The 19806-nt window shown below is 39.8% G+C and overlaps 1 protein-coding gene across 3 annotated transcripts in view; it reads left to right on the plus strand.

Annotated features, from left to right (window-relative positions):
- The window catches only part of nfatc1 (nuclear factor of activated T cells 1), a 55342-nt gene extending 40179 nt beyond the window's left edge, over positions 1 to 15163 (plus strand). The window contains exons 8-10 of one of the 3 annotated variants that reach the window (XM_047384028.1): positions 281 to 413; positions 6938 to 7543; positions 7939 to 9596. In XM_047384028.1, the coding sequence (XP_047239984.1) occupies positions 281 to 413; positions 6938 to 7543; positions 7939 to 7988 (789 nt within the window). In that variant the 3' untranslated portion in view covers positions 7989 to 9596. Of the gene's footprint in view, positions 1 to 280; positions 414 to 6937; positions 7544 to 7938; positions 9597 to 11827; positions 11981 to 14245 lie in introns of those variants that run through there. The other 2 variants (XM_047384027.1, XM_047384029.1) reach the window with 2 other exon arrangements.
- The last annotated feature ends 4643 nt before the right edge of the window (positions 15164 to 19806 follow it).

A 19806-nucleotide genomic window follows, 5' to 3' on the forward strand; every position in this document is an offset into this window, starting at 1 on the left:
TTTGTTTCTGTGAAGTACAGAGACAGACAAAAACCAAAAGAAATTAAAGAATCACAAAAACAGCAAAGATGTGTTTTTCCTTAAAGTAGAAAAATCCCATAAGGTGGGGATTTATTTTATGTACTTTTAGAAATTGAAGTGATTCATGTAATCAAACTGATTACATAAATCACTTAAAATGTAATCACTTCATGCATTGAAATAACTTTTATGTGACCATAAAAGGACAACATCCTTCTGAATAGGAAAGAAAATGTAATTTATTTTGTGTGTGTTGCAGAATTCACTGCTGGTTGAAATCCCTCCGTATCGGACCCAGCGACTCTCCACCCCTGTCCATGTTAACTTCTACGTCTGCAATGGCAAGAGGAAAAGGAGTCAGTACCAGCGGTTCGCCTACATCCCTACCAACGGTAGATTTTTTCTCTAACAATTCAAACACTGCAGCAGTTTCTTATAACCTTATAGCCTTAGAGAAGGCTTAAAGCTAATGTTATACTGATGTATCCACTGGGTGTGTGTTTGGATCCAAATTTCTATCATCTACATGTGTTTTTAAAGCTTGTCCTCCTTCTTTATTATTCCTCCTACTATTAGAAGTGAAAAGACCTCACAGCATGATGCTACCACCACCCTGCTTGACAGTTGGGACAGTGTTCTCAGAGAGATTTGGTCCACTTTAAATGGACCAGAGGTTCAGTTCGTCTGATAGTCTGGTTTGTTAGAGTGGATGTAAAATCTCATCCAGACTGTGGTGCAGATCAAACAAGCAGAATCGAGAATGCTTGGGTCTCGGTTTCTTCCAGATGAACCCTGGTGTGGTTTGTTTAAAGCGGGAAATAGAACGGGGCTATCCAGTGAACCGACAAGCGGAAGTAATATTTTGTTTTTAACTGTAATTAAGATTAAGCATGTGCTGGACCTGGGATTGATGAGAATAAAACAAATCTTCACTGGGGATTGAACTCCAAATGTTCCACCCAAAGCAGGTTTTACTGAGTGCCACCAGTGCCAAGGTGAAAATCTGCACATTTAAAGTAAAGCTTTCCATTAGTTTTCTTTTTCCTGAGATGTTAGTTTATTATCTGGCCCCAATAAACAATAAACCACCACAAATTACACATTCTTACCCCCTCCATTATAGAGGGACCTTCAGGTGGGCTCCTCTTTCAGAAACCTTCTGGGATTTTCCAAACTTAAAGTTCACATATATCTGTCTACTGCAGGTACCACACTAATTACTCACAAGTGTTGTGATTATTATTACTTTATTATGAGTATATTATTATTTAATATTAATATTTTATTAAATAATAATTTGGTCTGTTGAGGGTTGTCTGGTGAATACCAGCCCAATAAGGCGATGGTATTAGGACAATAATGAAAGGTGTGAGACGAGCTCTGACATTATTGAACAGCATAAACTCTGAACATATATGGAATAAATTCACACAATTTCTTAAAATACAAGAATTTCTTAACAAAAATAAGTCAACTCAAAGTCAAACATATTTCAATCAACAAACTCTTTACTTTGCTAAAACAATCCAACTAAACTACCAAGCAGAATGAAAGAATAATGAAGACCAACTATGTATAATATGAACAAGATGGTTAAAAACCATGACCAATAAAGTGATGCAACATTTATTTATGTTTGAGAACCAAGGATTATCTGGAAGAATCTGGAAATAAAGTGAAGTTAGTCTTGGAACTGAATTAGGCAATAATCCATTCACAATGCGAGATCAGTTAAAATATTATTTTAATAAAATGATATTTTAAAGAATGATTTGCTGAATAAAACCAACCTTCTGGATGATTAATTCTCAACAGTGTTTAATTAGCTGCCTTTATTTATTAAAATAATTTTTAAAGAAATATTATTTAGAATAAGAACCAAGCCTTACTGGATAAATGAGTCTTAATGGTATTGAATTAGCTTTCACCTTTAGAAAAATAAATACTAGGGAAATATTATTTTCCTAGATTGGAAACTCACAACCTTTCTGAATAAACGAGTCTTAACTTGGTGACGAAAAGCCTGTGGGCTCATAAGATGACATCATAAGTCACATGTTACTTTAGCCGTAAGCGGTTGAAGCTAACAGTTAAGCTTATAGCTTGTTACCTCTCCTTTAAACTCAAACATGTACATTTTTAAATAGTATCAATAAAAGGATCAAAATGCATAAGCGTTGATGGCACGTTATGGCCAAACTGTGTTTAAAAACCACCCATTAAATAAAGTTTGTCTTAACTTTAAAAACACAACAGAACACATCATTAGCTGAGCAGCTAGTCTGCTAGCACTTAGCTGAGTTTCTCAACACAAACAAAAACAAACATCATTAAACGAACATTATTTAGATTATTTCACTCTGAACTAATCTTCTCTGCCTAAACACTACCTCTTACATGAACCGTGCTGAAGACGAGATGTCCTGGGCAACGAGTTGAGGGACGCGGAGCTATCGGGTCATCCACGTGTGAACTGAACCATACAACAAAGACGCGTTGCAGCACCTTCAGTGGCCGCAGTGCAGTGGGGTAACTCTTGTTGCAGGAGGACGAGTGATGCTGCGGCCCCACAGCATCAGACCATGAGGGGCAATCTGCTGGGTACTCGAACGGCAAAATCATTACTTAACTATGTTGCATACGATTGGCGTGATTATAGTCACTTTTGGATCCGAGGATTCTTTGAAGGAGAAGCCTTATTCACACGTCAGTTTCAGGGCTTTCACTTGACGCGTGCCCTGGTCCCTCCATTAGCCGCTGTTCGCAGCTGGAATGAGACTGGGCGGAGGGGGAAGGTGTTTTGGGTTAGAGATTCCAGATATGACTCCTCTTCCTGGGCTGTGTTAGGGAAAGGAGGTGCAGAGGTTCATACAAGCCTTCAATGATGTTCAGTTCGGAGTCCATGTTCATCCATATTAACTGCATGGCTGGGGTCCCAGCGTTCCCCCTTTAGTTCCGACGAATGAGATGAGGTTCACAGTCTTTGGAGCTAACCATCAGCCATGTGAAAAAAGTCACTGGATTCCTGTGTAATCCAACAATCACATAATAATTTTCACACCATCATAATGCTGCTTTAAAATCCTTAATTTCTCATGTTCGAAACCATAAGAAAGAAAAAGTTAAAACATAATATAGGGTGTTAGAAATTATTTACGATCTTCACACCTTTGGTTTTATACATTTTATTCCTTTCTACAGGGTTGATTCTGGACTGCAACGGCTTGCCATGTCTTTTATGAACACCGTTACCTCAGTTAAAAAGCACCTGCAGATCATCTCAAACTCTTCCTTTGTGATGATATCTTTGGAGTGTCTTCACTCTTTACCACCAACTTTACACTTCGATGTTGCACTATGAAAAGGTGTTTGTCTTATATCTGGCGGCTTGGGGTTTTGGTGGCGCCGGTTCCCAACTTCCTGGTCCTGTTTCATCGTTGGGAACCGACTTTGTGCTTCTTCTTAGGCCTGTTCTCAGTTTGAATGTTTAACACTCTAACTTTACCTTTTCCTGCTCTGTCTGAACGAACACGTCTTTCCCACACAAGCTGAGCATATCTACGAGTCTCCTGCATGGAGAGATTCTCTGTTATACAATGCATGGTCACGTCATACTGCACGCTAACGTGGAGGTTGTGAAGAAAGAAAGACTTAAAACTGTGGTTTTCTTCAATACCTGCAGCATAACATCCCTGAAAGTAAGCAGTCTTCAAGCTGTGGAAATATTCTCTGGGAGGTTCATCCTCTTTTTGCATAACTGCGAAAGCATCAATAGTGGCAGCGGCTTCATCTCTGTAAACATAGTACTCTTCTCTAAGAGCCTGGCAGAGAGCTGGATAACTGTCACAAATTTCTGTAGGAAGAGTTTTTAATGAACACATGAACACTCTTAGTTGTTGTTTTCCGTATAAGCTTCAGCTTCTCTCGAGAAGAAGGAAAACACAAGTCAAGAAGACAATGTTTAACCTCAAGCAGATAAGCATCAATATTTGACTCCTGACTACCTGGATCCTTTATATCCTTAGCAAGGGATTCAAGCTGCTTAAAATGGATACCATTCTCATAAGGTGGACCACGTCCATCTGAGAAGTCAAGCTGGTTAAGTTTGTGAAATAGTGGAAGATCATGATCTAACCTCTGGGGACGAAAAAGAGTTTCTCGTGATTTAAATGAGAGCTTTCCACTGAGTGGACTCGTGCCTGTGGTGGTGGGTCAGGTTGGATTGAGTGACTTGAGAATTTTGTGTGCTTCTCCTGGCCCCTAAGGGCCAACACAGAGTCAGAAGGGAGAGGGTTGCAGATCAGGTTGGAAAGCTGGACCACCTGGACCACTTGCACCTGCTGAATCCAGCATGAGATTGTCCCACTGCAATGGGATTTGAAGCCACTGGAGACCATCGAACTTTCAACATTTAGAGAGGGGAGACTCTGACCTAGTGATGGATGATGTTCAGAAAAATGTGATTAAGAAATGCCTTCATCTTTACACAGTAAATAAGAAAATCGTTTTAATCTCATTTTTTCATTAATGTTAACACATGTTATGTTAAGTCAAGATTTTTATTAAAATATTAATATTTTCTGTCTGTTTTAGTTGTTTGTGGGGTTATTTCAGGTGCTCTAAGTCTTAGGGACTCCTTTTTTCATTTTGTTTACTTTGAGCCATAATTGTGTTGTTTCCATGACGATGTTGTAGGCAGTAATGACAGAAAACTGGATGGAAACTTTACATTTTCTTTGGCTTCACTTTCCCCAAACTGAATGACTTTATGACAAATATCATATCAAATGTTTTCAGCGATACTGCTGCCTATTTCAATGTTGACGTCATTTAAAAATCACTTTTCCTTTTAGTGTTCAACAAATGCTCTTTACGTTTAACATAGTTTATACCTAAAGCTATAAAAAATGAATTTAATTAAACTGTAAACAGAAACTGGCCTGAAAATGAAAAACATCCCTCCTTTGACCTCTTAGCGCCTTTTCTTTTCTTTCATCCTTCTGGTTTCTTTGTCATCCATCCCAGACTAATTAGAAACATTTTCACCAGGACCTTTCAACTGAGGACTGGGAAAAACCGTTTGTGCTCCCCCTGTCTGGTGGTTAGCCCGGGAGGAACAAAGCAACACTTTTATTTGTCCATTGTAAAAAACAAAAAATCCATAAAATCTGTTCTTTTCCATACCTGCAACCTCACGCAGGCTGCAGCGAGTGGATGCAGGAAGGTGGGGGAGAGCGGCATGGGAAAGGCCTGTTATTTCAATGCAGAACCTTTTGCCAAACTAAATATAAACACTGACCCACCAACTGAAATGTAAAAACCACAACTAATTGCACTGCAGCCTTGGAGAGAAAATCCAGTGGGTGGTTCAAAGCTGCGATTCAGCTGGAGCAGCCCAACCCTGATCGTGGGCGACGGAGTGCCCCACTGTGAAAGTGGAGCATTGTCTTCAGGATGGAGAGTGTGAGGGAGGGGACAGACTGTGGGACAATAAGTCGGGTCGGTGTCTCCTGAAGGGTGAGGGATAATAAAGCAACGAGTCTGCAGACTGAACAATAAGTCAATAACAAAAGAAGAACATTTTAAAAGACTGAGGTGCAAAAAGGACCAAAACCCCCAGTTCTTGAATAATAAATTGATTTAATGTTAAAATTAAAAACTTTTAAATTTTTTCTTTAAGTGGCTGCAAGTAATTAAACTCAAAAACAGATTGATTTTCAGACATACAGGAACAATTTTCACACCCCAGAAACCCATTTGCAAACTCTCTTTGGTGGCAACACAAACATTTTCACTTCTGCTTCTATCTTTGCCGACTGAATCCTCCGGAGGCATGCACACTTCCTGTAAACAGGCCCAAAATAGGGGTGCCTTGGCTATTTTGGTCCTGTGGTTGATCTTAACTATCTTTGCACAGTTCCTCTTTTAAAGCTGTTGGCAGCTGAGCCTTCAGTAAAGAATGACACATCGCTGCTTCAGTCTTTTTAGGCTCACTGTACGTGACTCTTTGTGAGGTGAGGAAGATAGTTTTTATTAAAGACTAAAGGTTGCAACATGATTTAGATCAAAAATTATACGTGTATACAAGTGCTTTCTTTTAAGTTTAACGTTTGAGATGTTAGGATATAAAAACTGACCCATGGTTTACCAGCCCGTAGTGCTTAGTTAAATCCAACTCTAAGGCATCAACCTTACATACGCACAAATGGCACAGAGTAAAAATGATCTGAGTCTTATTGAGTGGGTTTGTTGTCTGTGCAGAGAAGATAAGGTCCACCGTGGTTCTGAAGAAGGAAGAAAGAAAGGGGGGTAATGGCTGATTCCTGAGGGAAGCCACATCTCTAACTGGGCAGACTGGTTTTATGTATAAGGACATAATAAAAAGGATGTGGTGTTCACCAGGATCTAGAATCTTATCTGCATTGTGGCATACCTCAGGGATCCGCCTGTGGCCTCTTTTTCATTCTACTTTTATAAGCTTTCAAAACGATTTTACACAATATTATTTCTGCTCAGGCAACACACATTTTCCCACCAAACCCACATATACAAAAATGCATGTGTACCCATTCAGGCCCCATGTTTCCTTAGTCATATGAAAACAATAAACCCATCTGGCTCCCCTTCATTAGATCTAACACCTGAGGAAAAGGTTTTTATGTTTTAAAATAGGATCAATCTGTTTGAGTCCAGAACAATCTGCAGTCAGAGCATCACTGCTCAGTTTCACTTCTCACATTAAATATATTCTTGTATTACAGAAGCAGTAACATTTTCCCAGTTTCTGAATATTTTCATAAGGTGGGGAGCTCAGACTGAAACAAAGACTCTCATTGATGAGTGTTTATGTGTCTGTGAACCTCATAACCACAGACTGACTCACTCACACTTTCAGTTTTTCTTCTCCTCCTTTCAGTCCCAACAATAAAGACGGAGCCGCATGACGACTACGATTCTGCCTTGGTGTGTACCCAACATGGATCTGGCCGCTCCCTGCACCCAAAGCCACATTACCCCCCTCAGGTTGTGACCCCAATGATCTCTGACCTCAGGCCTTGCGTTGTAGGAGGAGCTTATGCCGTTAGTCAACAAAGATTGGCGGCCAAGCCTTCCCCTGTGACCTCCTCCTGCTCTCCAAGTACAAGCCCCAAACTTCATGATCTGTCGCTGTCACCCTTTTCCAAGTGCCTCCAACAGTCGGGCCATCAGTCCCCCACCTCTCACATCTCCATTATCCAAGAAACTCCAGGATGTTTCCAGCCTCCAGAGCTCTACCCACCCAGCAGTTCTTCTTCTCCTGCGAACTCACAGCCGTCCACCCCGACTGACGCCTCCTTCTCTCAACTCCCCGACATGACTCCGACCCAGTCGGTCAGTGACAGCACCAGTCCCGGCACCCAGGAGCTCCCTAACCCAGCAGAGAGAGGTCAGTCTTCTCTGCAAGAAGACGGCAGCCCACCAACTGTGACGGTCAACATTAAAGAAGAACCACAAGAGCTGGACCAGATGTACCTGGATGATGGTGAGAAGAAACTGAATCTGTTCTTATAGAAAATTGTAAAAATGCTCTGATCCGGTGCAGGAAAAAGGTTGAATTAAATCCAGCTGTTACTGTAACAAGCAGCGACCATTTCTTTCATCAGTCATTGAAAATCATTTTTTTCAGATCATAAAATACTTTTTTAAATGTCTGAATTATCTCATCTGCTGTCATTTAAGAGAATATCTAAAATAAGAAAGCAGAAACAAGAATAAATGTTTAAATGTTAGAAATGACCAGAGACCAGAAATCATTTATCAACATCACAGAGAATAAAAACCACTGATTCCTCAGTCTTCAGACAGTATGGAGCTAAGATCTTTCTTCAGCTTCACTTTGTGTTACTGTGGTTTGATTCTTCATCCACTGCCTTTCAGGCCTCAACATCTTCAGCGAGAAGAACAGAGGTGTTTTAGGGCTGATATGAGGAATAATTTATAATGCAGCAGCAGAGGTCAACAGGTAACTCTCATACAGCCATAATCATGAATCACTGAGTCTGAGAAGATCCAAGATGTTTACTGGATCTCCAGGGTGTAGGAAAATCATTGAACTGATGAAAAACAAAGTTCCTCAAAGAAAGATCAGAAAGGATCTGCAGAACATCATGAAACCATCGGAGAATCTGGAGAAATTTCAGGGAGCAGCTTCAGCTAGACAACCATGATCTCTGCTCCCTCTGACGGTTCTGCATCCAGAACCATCATCCATCATCAGCTGATGAACTTCATGAAGCAGGATTTAGTTTGGAGAACTTTCGTCCAGCTCCACTACAGAGTTAGATTCACAGACTTTACTGAGCAGAGAAGAAGCCTGATGTTGACCTCAGAGGAGGAGTCAGCTTCTCTGGGCTCAGAGGCTTCTGAGATGGACCATCACAGAGTGGAAACATAGATCACTCTCTATCTGCTGCCTTTAGGACCACACTTCTCCAGGGATGTCCATTATTTTTCACCAGAACAATAGAAAACCACCTTCCAAAGGTCTGACTAGGGGCTCAGCTGCTGGACTGACCAGTGTGTCCCTGATAGAAGATGTTGGAGAATTCAGAAATCAGAAATAGAGCAAAGATGACCCTGGACACCTCAAGACATGTTTGGAAAGAAATTAGAACCTGGAGTTACAGAACTGTGGCTAAAGTTGCTCTGGAATAACTGTTATTTTTAAAGCGCTGCAGCATGAAAGTTTTAATTTGATTGATATTAGCAGATTAAATAAACCTACTGAGACATAACAGGAAACATTTTGGACTCCAGGTAAACCTTTTTAGGAGCTTTCGTTTCACTTTCTGCTGTTGTGTTCCTTCTGAAGCAGTCAGACTAAGCTGCATGCAGCTCTGAGGTATTTGATCTGATTGACCCTGAAGGTGTGGAAGCTTCCTGAAAGCAGTCAGTTCATACTCTGTGACGCCCTCAGACAGACTGAATGATCTCACCGCCATGGCCTTCTGCGCTCACCGCTGAGGTCTGGAGGCTGCGCGCTCTGCATGCCGCTGATTAGAAATAAATTGGATAAATGATCCCCAGCCTCAGCTAGGAAAACGGTCTGTGGTTGTGTGTGATGTCAGTGAGGTAGAGGAGCTGAGGAGATGAAGAAACACTAACCAGCAGCTATCTGAAAATCGAGCAGCGGTGCTTTGATCTGTCACCAGAGCTCCTGCTGAATAGTCTGGCTGAGCTTCCTGATGACGTGGAGTTAGATGGTGCTGTTGGCCTGCAGACTGCAGGAATTAGACAGCTCCCTGTCCGCTTCCTCTGAATGGTCTGAGAAAAGACATCAACACCTCTCAGCCCCGTCTGCAGGAATATTTGTCTGGCTCCAGCCTCAAATTACATTTCAAATCCTCTTTTAAATTCTCTAAGAATCTAAGGATTTAGCAGCAAAACGTGGGTTAGTGTTAGGGTTATATATAACAACATATTTTGTATTCTGATGCTTTGATTCTTTTGCAAACACAAGCTTTATGTAAAATCTCAGCATTAATGTAAATAGTTTTGGAACAAAATGTCACTGAAATATCAAAATATTGACCTGTTTTCATTTCTTTTCTCTTTCAGAGGAAAGATTAAGTTGGTTTTTGTTTTACTTTTAACCCTTAATGGTCCAAAAACCTAATTTTAAATCAGTTTTTTGGAGGATTGTCTGAAATTCAAAACCTGGGATCCACAGAAGTTAAACATGCGTTTTGTTCTGAGATCATTTATTGGATCTGATCTGAGAAATAAGTCAGAAAAGTAAAGCAGACGCATCAAATGAATTGCATTAAATGTATGCATTACATATGTTGTTTGAAAAGCAGAATTTAGACAAATAATAGCTAAAAATGGGTCAACTCTACCCAGGAAATAGTCTTTTACCATTATTAGAAAGCTGCACTCAGTTAAGAACGGCAGCTTATCGAAATGAAGACAAGACAGTAGATGCTGTTTCGGAGGCAATTAGGAAAACTAAAATAATGTTGAAGGTTTCATCAACAGAGGATTTTAAAGATGTCGGCAGTAGAAAACGTCTTCAGCACAGTAAATCACAGAAATATCAATAGAGGCTAAAGAAACCATTTTACAGCCTTTAACTGGATTTCTTATTAACTCTGACCAGCTTCCTGGCTAAAGAAAAGCATTCCCACATCATGATTCTGCCTCCACCGTGTTTCTCTTTGCAGATGGTGTGTTTTGGCTGATGCCAGTGTTAACACTGAATTTAATTCTGTAATACACTAATTACTTTAGTTCAGTTTATTTAGTTTGTTGCTTTAAATGATATATTCATGAACATGTGCATGTAAACACAAGAGAAATGCTCTACTTTGTGTTGGTCTGTCACTCAACGTCCCAGTTGAATACACTGAAGTTTGGTTTAAGAGATGTTAATATTTCTGTAAGACACTCTGAGCAACAATGGTGTTATATGAAATAACCTGCAGTGGTTCCAGGATTATTCCCTGTGGAACACCATTGGTTTTTTCATGCAGGTCACCTATTTCACAGTGTGTCACACAGGTGTAACCTGACCAGTCTGTTCTTCAGGGTTGCACATGAACCCTACAGGTGGAAGCTCCTCTAAAGGCTGCAGGGTTCCTTGTTCACTCCAGTTAGTGAGACCCCAGGATTTCCAGTTTATTTTGAATGTTTCCCACTGGGAAGTTAAGAAAAGACTCCTCTGCTAAAGGCTGAGGATGGGGTTGAAGGGGGTGGACGGATGAGGCCCTCCCAGCTGTAAAACCTGCTGACTGCACAGCTTTCCAGGCTTCCTGCTGACTTGGAGCGAGTCTGGAAGAGGCAGAGAAAGCACGAGTGCACATTTTTATCATCTCTGAGGAAACATTTGGAAGTCAGGTCTGAGCTTCAGTAGCTGTCAGGACTCTATAATTAATGGATGAGACTGTAACCGATTAAGGAAAACTATTCCAAATGTTGCATCCCAAAACTACAAATCTGAAGGGTTGATTGGGAATTTGTTTTGCTTGGAAAAGTCCCAGCCGGCAGTCTCTGCATATTAAAGCTCATATGAATAATTTATCTGGGTGAGAAAGAGCTGAGCTGAGAAGTAAAGCTCTGGATTTACTGCTCCATCTACAACCCAACCCTCTCCTAGAGTCCTAAGATACGGATCATGACTGAAAGAACCAGGGTCAAGTGGTTGAAATGGGTGTGGGAGGGCAACCAGCCCCTGCCTCAGAGAGAAGGACAGGAGCTTCATCATACAGGGAGAGCTGGAGTAAAGCTGCCTTCTCCTCCCCTTCAGGATGAGTCCACTGAGGTGGTTAGAGGATCTGAGTAGGATGCCTTCAGGAGGTTTTCTGAGCCTTTCCCACTTGGAGAAGAACCTAAAGCATGTCTAGGACTCTGGGGAGATAATATATTCCTTTTAGCCCGGAACCAACGTGGGATCCCTGAGAGGAACCTGGAGAGTGCTGCAGGGAAGAAGGATATCTGACTCGTTACCTCTAAACTCGTATAAGAGGCTGCTTGGTCCAAAGAAGGAGGAAAACTTGTTCCATCAATGTTTGTTTGAGAATTTGAAATCTTAAATCCTTCTCCAGGTTCCTTTGGATTATCAGTTTGGAAGTCTTCTCGTGTCAGTTAAACATGTGGAACCACTCGGGCTCGACCTGCAGTACGATCCTGGTTTCTGTTCGTGGATGCTGCCTAAATGAATCAATGTGACCCAAATGACTTGATGCTGCAGAGCGGTTGGGTTTATTTTAGGACTTGATTGTAAGCGCACTAAGAGATCAATGAATCGACTGTTTCTCTTTTCAATTAGATCATCTCCATCAAATGTGACGGCACACTGAGAAGTGGACCATAGCAACACATTCACAAACAGAGAGGGCGGTGTCTTCTGAAACCGGAGACCGAGCTGCAGAGGCTGGAACTCTGCTTCAGAAGACAACCTAACGCTGAAGAAACGTTTGGAGGCATCAGAAATAATTTGTTATACTCGTCCAGGCCTCTGCAACCTTTACTTTGTTGCCCTCAGTCCAGCTAAATAAAACCCATTTAGAGCCATTAATGTTACATGATCTTTGAGAAAATATAACTTATTATTTTTTTTTACATCTTCTATAGGAAATATGTTTTCATTTTTTAATTTCTATTTGAAGTTTTAAAATAAAGAAAAACATAAAACTTCAGCAGAAATAAAACAAAAAGCCCAGTTTCCAACCTGAGGACAAGAAACGTGGACCTAAAAACTCTTGTTGGAACCTTCAGCGTTGTTCTGCTGTGGAAATTCAATGTAGTTTTTCCATTTAAAAAAATCTGCTAAAACCTGCATTTATTATATTTGGATTTAAAAATATTAGTTGGTTCTTTATCATTTTTAGCTACAAAGAGCCACTTGTGGCTCGGGGACCTTAGGATGCAGAACCCTGCTCTAGTTACTGCTGACGATGCAGTGATGGTGTCAGTGAGAAGTTAGGCTCAGCTCTTTCCACGCAGCAGAGAGGACCTCTGACTGTTTCTTCATGTGAGATTCAGCTGCCTGGATGAAGCGTTCTCTGTCTTAGAAACATCTCAGCCATCCCGCTGGAGATCTGCTGCTGTGTTTGGTTTTCTCCAAACATGGTTCTGTCCATCATGGTCAACATCTCACTGTCTGAGATGTTTTCCTCTTGGGAATAATCTTTCTCTCTGCAGATTGATGGACTTCAGATAGTTTGGAGATGACCTTATAACCCTTCCCTGATTGATGGGAAGCAACAGTTGCTTCTCTGAGGTCATTGCTGATTTCTTTCCGTCTTGGTGTTGTGTTGACACACAGCTGAAGACTCCAGATCAGCAAACTGACTAAACTCCTGCTGTTTATGGAGAGTTTCTAACTGATGATGATCAAATAATCGATGCTTCTCATTCCCAGCTGGAGAAGCTGTAAACTGCTTCTGGTTTCACACCTTAAACAGATGAAGAAACATGTTTATTATTTTGTTTTCATCCATTTCAGCAGCTGCGACCTTCTGTTTTCAATTTATGGCAAACTGGGACAACCCGTCATCTTTTTATGGAAAGAAATGAGTGTTATTTCTGGTTGGAGGGTCTGGGGGCCCTGGGTCCCCCCTGCTGCCTCTGATGTTTCCTGTCAGTGAATGAAGGGAAATCCCAGGATTCCAGGCTGTTTTTTCTGCATTCGGAGGTGATTCCTCATTCTTACTGTCATCTGCAAGTATGCATCTCTCTGAAGTATCTGAAAGAGTGAGAGACAGACTGATGATTTAACAGAATGAGTTTATAGATAACAGCAGATGATCTCACCTTTTATAATGAGGATAAATGAGCTGCTTTGGTCTTTTCTGCAGCATGGATCACCTCCCCCCATCAGAACAGAGCCGATAGAAACAGATAAACAAGCGAGCGCACCTGGACCCTGCTGCAGGTTGCATCATCTCACCTGAGAAAACTCCGATTCAGAAGGAAAAACAGGATGTGAGCTGCTGTGAGAATTTACTCTGTGTGGCAGAAAAATGAGCCAGAACGTTTTTTTAACGGTCCTGCAGCTTTTTTCCTCATCAGTGGTTCCTCGGGCTGCGGGTTCCAGCCCGACCCGACGGGTCTTATCTGCTCGGGCTGCGGGTTCCAGTCCGATAGCAGAGAGATGTTTCTTTAGCAAAAACATTTTCAACAAAAATGTAATAATAAAACAAATAAAGAAAATAAAACAAAGCAGCAAGTTCATATGTTTAAAAGCTAAAAGAAGAAAACAAAGATTAAATAAATAAAAATATCACCTGGAAATAAATAATAAATGAAATAAATTCTAAAAAGCAAATTCCTACATGAGAAATAAATTAAAATAAAAGCAATAAGTAAATAATAAACACAAGTAATTTATATTTTTTATATTTATTTTATTCAGATATAAAAAACCTTAAAATAAGCCTAAAACTTTGTTCCTAAATGTCTGTTTTATGAAGTTCTTGCAGGTTGTTTTTCCTTTCTGGAGGTTGTGGAAGAGTTCAGGTTTCTGACTTAGAGCACAAGAGTGTTTATTTTTATTGATTCTCATTTTTCTTTTAAATGTTAAATCAACAACCTTTGGGTTAAATTTGAACTATAAGAACTTTGTTTTTTTAGCAGCTTTTCTTCTGCAGCTTTTTAAAACACTTGAAATCAGAAAGTTGTGATTGAACCAAGTCCAAGTCAGCGACCTGTTTAACTCTCCTCCATCTCCTCCTTCTACTTTCAGTCAATGAGATCATCCGGAATGACTTGTCCAGCATCTCCGTCCACAGCCACGTGTAGGCTCCTCCCAACACCAACAAACATTTGCAGGAAATGGAAAAAAGGGAAAGAGTTTTGGACATGATGCTTCACCTGCTGGGATGGCAGCCTGCAGGAAGCAGCAGCAGGAAATGTAACCAGAACAATTTTCCAGATTTCCAGGGTCCAACATGTGCCTTCAGTTTCTGATATTCCACCTTTTCTGGTAGAATATTCCTGGGAATGAATCCCTCAAGGGAACTGCAGCATCCCAGACGCTGTCCTCACAGTAAAGGATGCTTTCAGACGACCAAAGCTGTTTTAGCTGTAGTGCCTCCAGATGATGATGTGTATGAACACCCTGTGCTTTATATCAGCTTTACAGAGAAAAGTGCATTTTAACTGGAAACAAAGATAACATGTTTGATGTGTTGCTTTAACTCCTTTTAGCTTCAGTTTGAATAAAGCAAACTGAAATGTTTCTGTGAGTATGGATCATCTCAACCTAAGTTTGATCTTCTGAACCTCTGACCTGAGCATTAAGTTCACTACGAGCTTCGTTCCTGAAGTTTGTTTCTGTACCACAGGCTGTTTCCTGTTGATCTGTTCTTTGTCACGTCTCTGTTCATCCCAGAAATGTCCCAAATGAACCAACGTTTTCCAAAAGGCACTTTTACCCCAACATGGATGAGCTTTAAATGTTCCTTCTGCACCAAAACATGACAGAAACCGTCCAATCAAGTGCCGCTGTCTGCTGTACGTTTCATCAATTCATGCATGCATGGATCTGCCCCATGCTGGAGTCGCCCTCTGCTGGCTGTTAGACAGAATGCAGGTTGGAGGCTCTGACTTCGTTGTTAGTCTTTTTATTGAGCCCTTTTAAGCACATTTGGGTTAGGGTTAGGGTTAGGGTTAGGGTTAGCACACAGAGTGCTGAACAGCAGGCAAAAAATCAAACCGACGTCACTAAACTTGACAATAAATCAGTACATGTTTTTATTATTACTTACATTTAATTTAATGCAATCAAATTAAAATTAAATTTCAGATCTAAACATGAGGATAAATTAAGAATAAATAATTTAAACTTAAGTTTGCATTTAATCGCATCAGTAACACTTTATCCTTTATTTAAAACCTGCAGCAGTTAAACACATTTGTGCTGCACAAACTTACTAGAAGTTCAAATTAAGATAAAAAAGTAGCAAACAGCTCAAACTATGTTATAGATCCTCATTCACAACAGTCATTTATTCAGTTTTCAGTTAATATGAGTTTCCTTTTAGAACTATATGATCATTTTAAATGAACAGATGCCTTTTTAATGTTAAGACCTTAAAGAGGCGAGTGAAGTTTCCAACAAAAAGTCAGATGAGATTAAACTCCTTCACAGATGTCTTCCCCTTCAGGAAGTAAAATCAGGCTTTAAAGCTTTTCCATAGATCTGACAGAACAGGATGGTTTCTGCAGTTTTTCTTCCACAAAGTTTTCAGTATGTGATTTATTCTGTTCAAAGTTTTGCTCATTTTCCACTTCATTTTCAAACTTTGTGACCTTTAAACTCCAACGTTTCCAAAGAACAAACATTTCAGACCTTGTTTTGCTTCTTTCTTCTGTGTTTTCTGAATTTGCGTTTCTGAGTTTTTGCAGGGTCCTGTGTTTGCATACATGTTGCAGCATGCATCAAAGTTATGAATGTGTTTTTCTGACCCTGCAAGGATTGAATCTTTTTGCACTGATGCTTTAGTGTCTTGACCTCTCTCAGCCACCGTACTCCGCTTTGCTTTTTCTCCTGTAAATATTCTAATATGATAAAAATGACCTTTAATGTCATAAGTGGATTTGAAAAATGGCTCAGATCTGTTTTTTATTCCTCATGTGCCTTCCGAAGTTAAAGCACACTTTAAAAACTTGATCTGTTGCAGGAAACTTATTTCTCAGCCTTTCATTCCCTAAAAACTGAAGGTTGATCTGGAAGTGTCATAATTCCTGCTTGTAATTAAAGATGAGCAGAAACCTTAATAGGTCTGCACAGCAAAACATTTAAATACGCGCTTTATAATTTTGCATTTCTTCTCCCGACCTTAAACTGCTCTGTTCATGTTTATCGGCTCCTATTCCCAACATGTTTCTGTATTTATGAGTCTTAATCTGTGTAACCGAGCAGGAAGAGAAGCCATGTTTACTGAGAAGATTCCTGTCCCTGAACATCTCGTAGCTCCTTTTCATGATATTTTCTGTATTTGTCAAATAAAAAGGAATTCATGTGTTTAATCTAAACAGTTTGTGTCTGAGCGTGGACGTGACGGGACACTCTAAGCTTCGTTTATCTCACCTTAGACTTTATGCTTTCATTTAATTCTTGATTAATAGTTTTCAGCAGCTGAGAGGAAACATCCATCCATCACCTCTGTAGAACCAGACCATAATATTTGTTTGCTACCAGTCTGATGCAAAGCAAAACTCATATATTCAAAATTATTTCCATACTTTCATGAAAGAAACAAATGTTTAAAAGAAAAATTACAGATTTCTGGAGCAGAGAATTTTCAGGAACAGATCAGTTTGTAAAGAAATATAAAATCTACCCTCACGTTCTGACATAAACCCAGTCAAAATACTTCTAAACAATATGATTAATGCATGTAAATCAGTTGTTTTTTATTTTGAGTGAAATAAAGACAGAAAATACCAGAATTTTATCAAACACAACCTGAAATCTTAAAAGTTTTGGAGAAAATATCCAGCCTGACAGCAGGTTGAATGTATAAAAGGATTAAATCAAGGATTAAACCCTAGATTAACCCTTCAGGGGGTTGAAACCTGTGGCTCCAGGTCCACATGTGGCTCTTTAGGTGTTTAAAACTGGCTCTCAGTAACAAAATCAATCACTTCAGCAGCTTTTCTATTTGTTTTTATTCAACATCTGCACAGAAACAGAAATATGACACTAATAGTACTTTATTCCAGTATTTTTTGTCATCAGTCCACTACAGGCTGTTTAATGTTTCCATAAATATAGAAAAGGTTTTCACTCTCTATGTTAAGGTTTAATACTTTTCTTTGTTTTTGAAATCATGTAGGTTTTGTGGAACTAATTTATCTCTTTTATATAAATGACTCCACATATGGACAGTTTCTATCAGTCTGGGCCTTTTTAGGTTTTCTGAGCTGAACTGAAGTGATGGTTTGAGCTTTGGTCCTTAAGTACAGAAGAAAATGATTAACTGAAGTGGTTCTGGTCATCTGATCTGAAAGCAGGTAGAACATTGATGCAGAATCAGATCCTTTTGAACCAACAACCAAGAAAAAGGATAAAGTTCTACCTAAATGTCCTGTTTGACACATAGCTTGGTTAACAGTGCATGAAAACGTGCTGAAGATGTTCAAATAGTGCCGGTACAGTGAAATGTGCCGAAGGCTGCAGCATCTTGTTTGGGTGCAACAATAAATGTGGAAAAAACACCACATAAAATCCTCTCTAGATGCTGAGGATCTCATTTTGCTTTAAGAGAAAACAGTGACCTAAACCAGGCCAGCAAACCCAGGAAGAACATCTAAGAAACCTGAAAACATCTGAACTGGAGGAGAGCAGAGGAACATCTAAATGAAAGGTTTGGAAAGCTCATGTGAACAATTATCTACACTACTGCTGCTGCCAGTAGGGCTTCAGGCCAAAAAGTAGTTTAACAACTACAAAACTACAACTCCCAGAATGCTTTGCTTCAATCAGATGATTGTAAATGATGATTGTGTACTGCATACAGCCAATGATCAGGGTAGGACTGACCTGTTTTTAACCTGCCTGTTCATTGTTGTACTTTGTGTGCTCTGATGAAGGTGTCCGACTGAAAGCTCACATTAGGAGAAATCTTGTACAGAATAAGTGGGCAGGAATCCCATGTTTGCCAGAGAGTGGATGGATCAGTTGTTATAAAAATATTCTGACAGATGAGAAAGCGAAAAAGCACAAATTTCAGGTAAAAAGGATGCAGAAAACGTTCTGATATTTGCATTAAAACAAATTTTTATCAGAAATGTTTGTCATGTCACAGATTCATTGGTGTTTTGCTGTTATGAAAATCAGATCATGTTGATTTTGCTCAGCCCCCTCTCATCTGTGGTTTAAGCTTTTAGGAAAAACAGGAGCTGATTTAACTCCGTCTGAGCGGCTCGATGTTCATCAGCCTCAACGTTCAAACAGCAGTTGAGACTCGTGGGTAAGTTTGAACTCATTTTTATCTCAACATAGATTTAATTACAACTTTAAACTATATTTGATCAAGAGTTCATACTGTGATATTTGTTTGATTGGGTTTATCCTTCCTGATCCGCCCCATAATTCTCTAGAATTCCCTCAGCAGCCAGAATATCTGGAAAACTTTAAAAACTAAGAGGCTCAACAAATCCAAAGAAAAACCCTGAAAGAGCTGTTTTAAAAATGGCAATACACTTTAAAACTTTGTTCCTCAGACAAATTAATTATTGATGAAAACTGGGCAACATAATCTTAACCAGTTTCACAAGATTTCTCCAATTTTGCCCAAAGATGAGTTTTTGTTTATTTTGCAATAAAATCATGTTTGTTTCTTTAACCAGATAAACTGTATATCCAAAAGTATTGGGTCCCAGCACCCAATCAATGAATTCTGCTGGTCCAGTCATTTCCATGGCTGCAGGTGTGGAGAACCTTGGCTGGCCTGCAGAGTCCTGACCTCAACCTTCCAGAACATCTTTAGGGTGAATGAGAGTGGAGACTGCATTTCTGGTTCTGATCTAACTATGAACTCACTCCTAAATCTTGGAAGATGTTTACAGAATAGTTCAAGTTGCTGTTGCTGGCAACGGTGGTCCATCAACAAACTGGACCTTAGAGGTTAGGAACAGGATGTCATCAAAGTTCACGTACATGTAGAAGTAAACAGACAAATACTTTTGGCAATATATTGTACATTTATACCTGCAAAGACCAAACCACGGCAATGTGAGTTTAATCCCGGGTAAATGGGGAGATCATGGGTCAGAGGAAGTGGACCCAGACTGTTCAGTTGGTTAGATGTGTGGAGAAGTCAGGACGATATCCTGAATCTGTTTGTTGGTAGAAATGAACTTGGATTGTACCTGAAATTAGGATGAACCTGAAAAACTGTTGCAAACATCTGGACAATTTGCTCCAGATAACCGTTTTAATGAAATATGAATATCATAAAAACACACAGAAATTAAAGTGAACAGTTGGGACCATTTAATGAGGTTGAAAAAGAGAATAAGGAGGATAAGTGGGACAAAATGAAGGAGGATGAGTGGGATTAAAAAGGAGTCATAACAAACCTAGGGAAAGAGTAGAAATAAATAGAGATTGTACAAAGGATGAAGATGAGTAAGATGAAAATCCATGGCAAAGAGAGATGAATAGGATAAGTCAGATTACAAAGGGGGACACCAAAAGGGCAAATAAGAAGGATTAATGGGTTAAAAAAGGGGAAACAAGAGGGATGAGGAGAATGAGTGGCAAATAAAGAAATGGTTGATGAAGAGGATGAAAGA

This window comes from Girardinichthys multiradiatus, chromosome 13 (genome assembly GCF_021462225.1).
Source record: "Girardinichthys multiradiatus isolate DD_20200921_A chromosome 13, DD_fGirMul_XY1, whole genome shotgun sequence".
Taxonomy (NCBI): Eukaryota; Metazoa; Chordata; class Actinopteri; order Cyprinodontiformes; family Goodeidae; genus Girardinichthys; species Girardinichthys multiradiatus.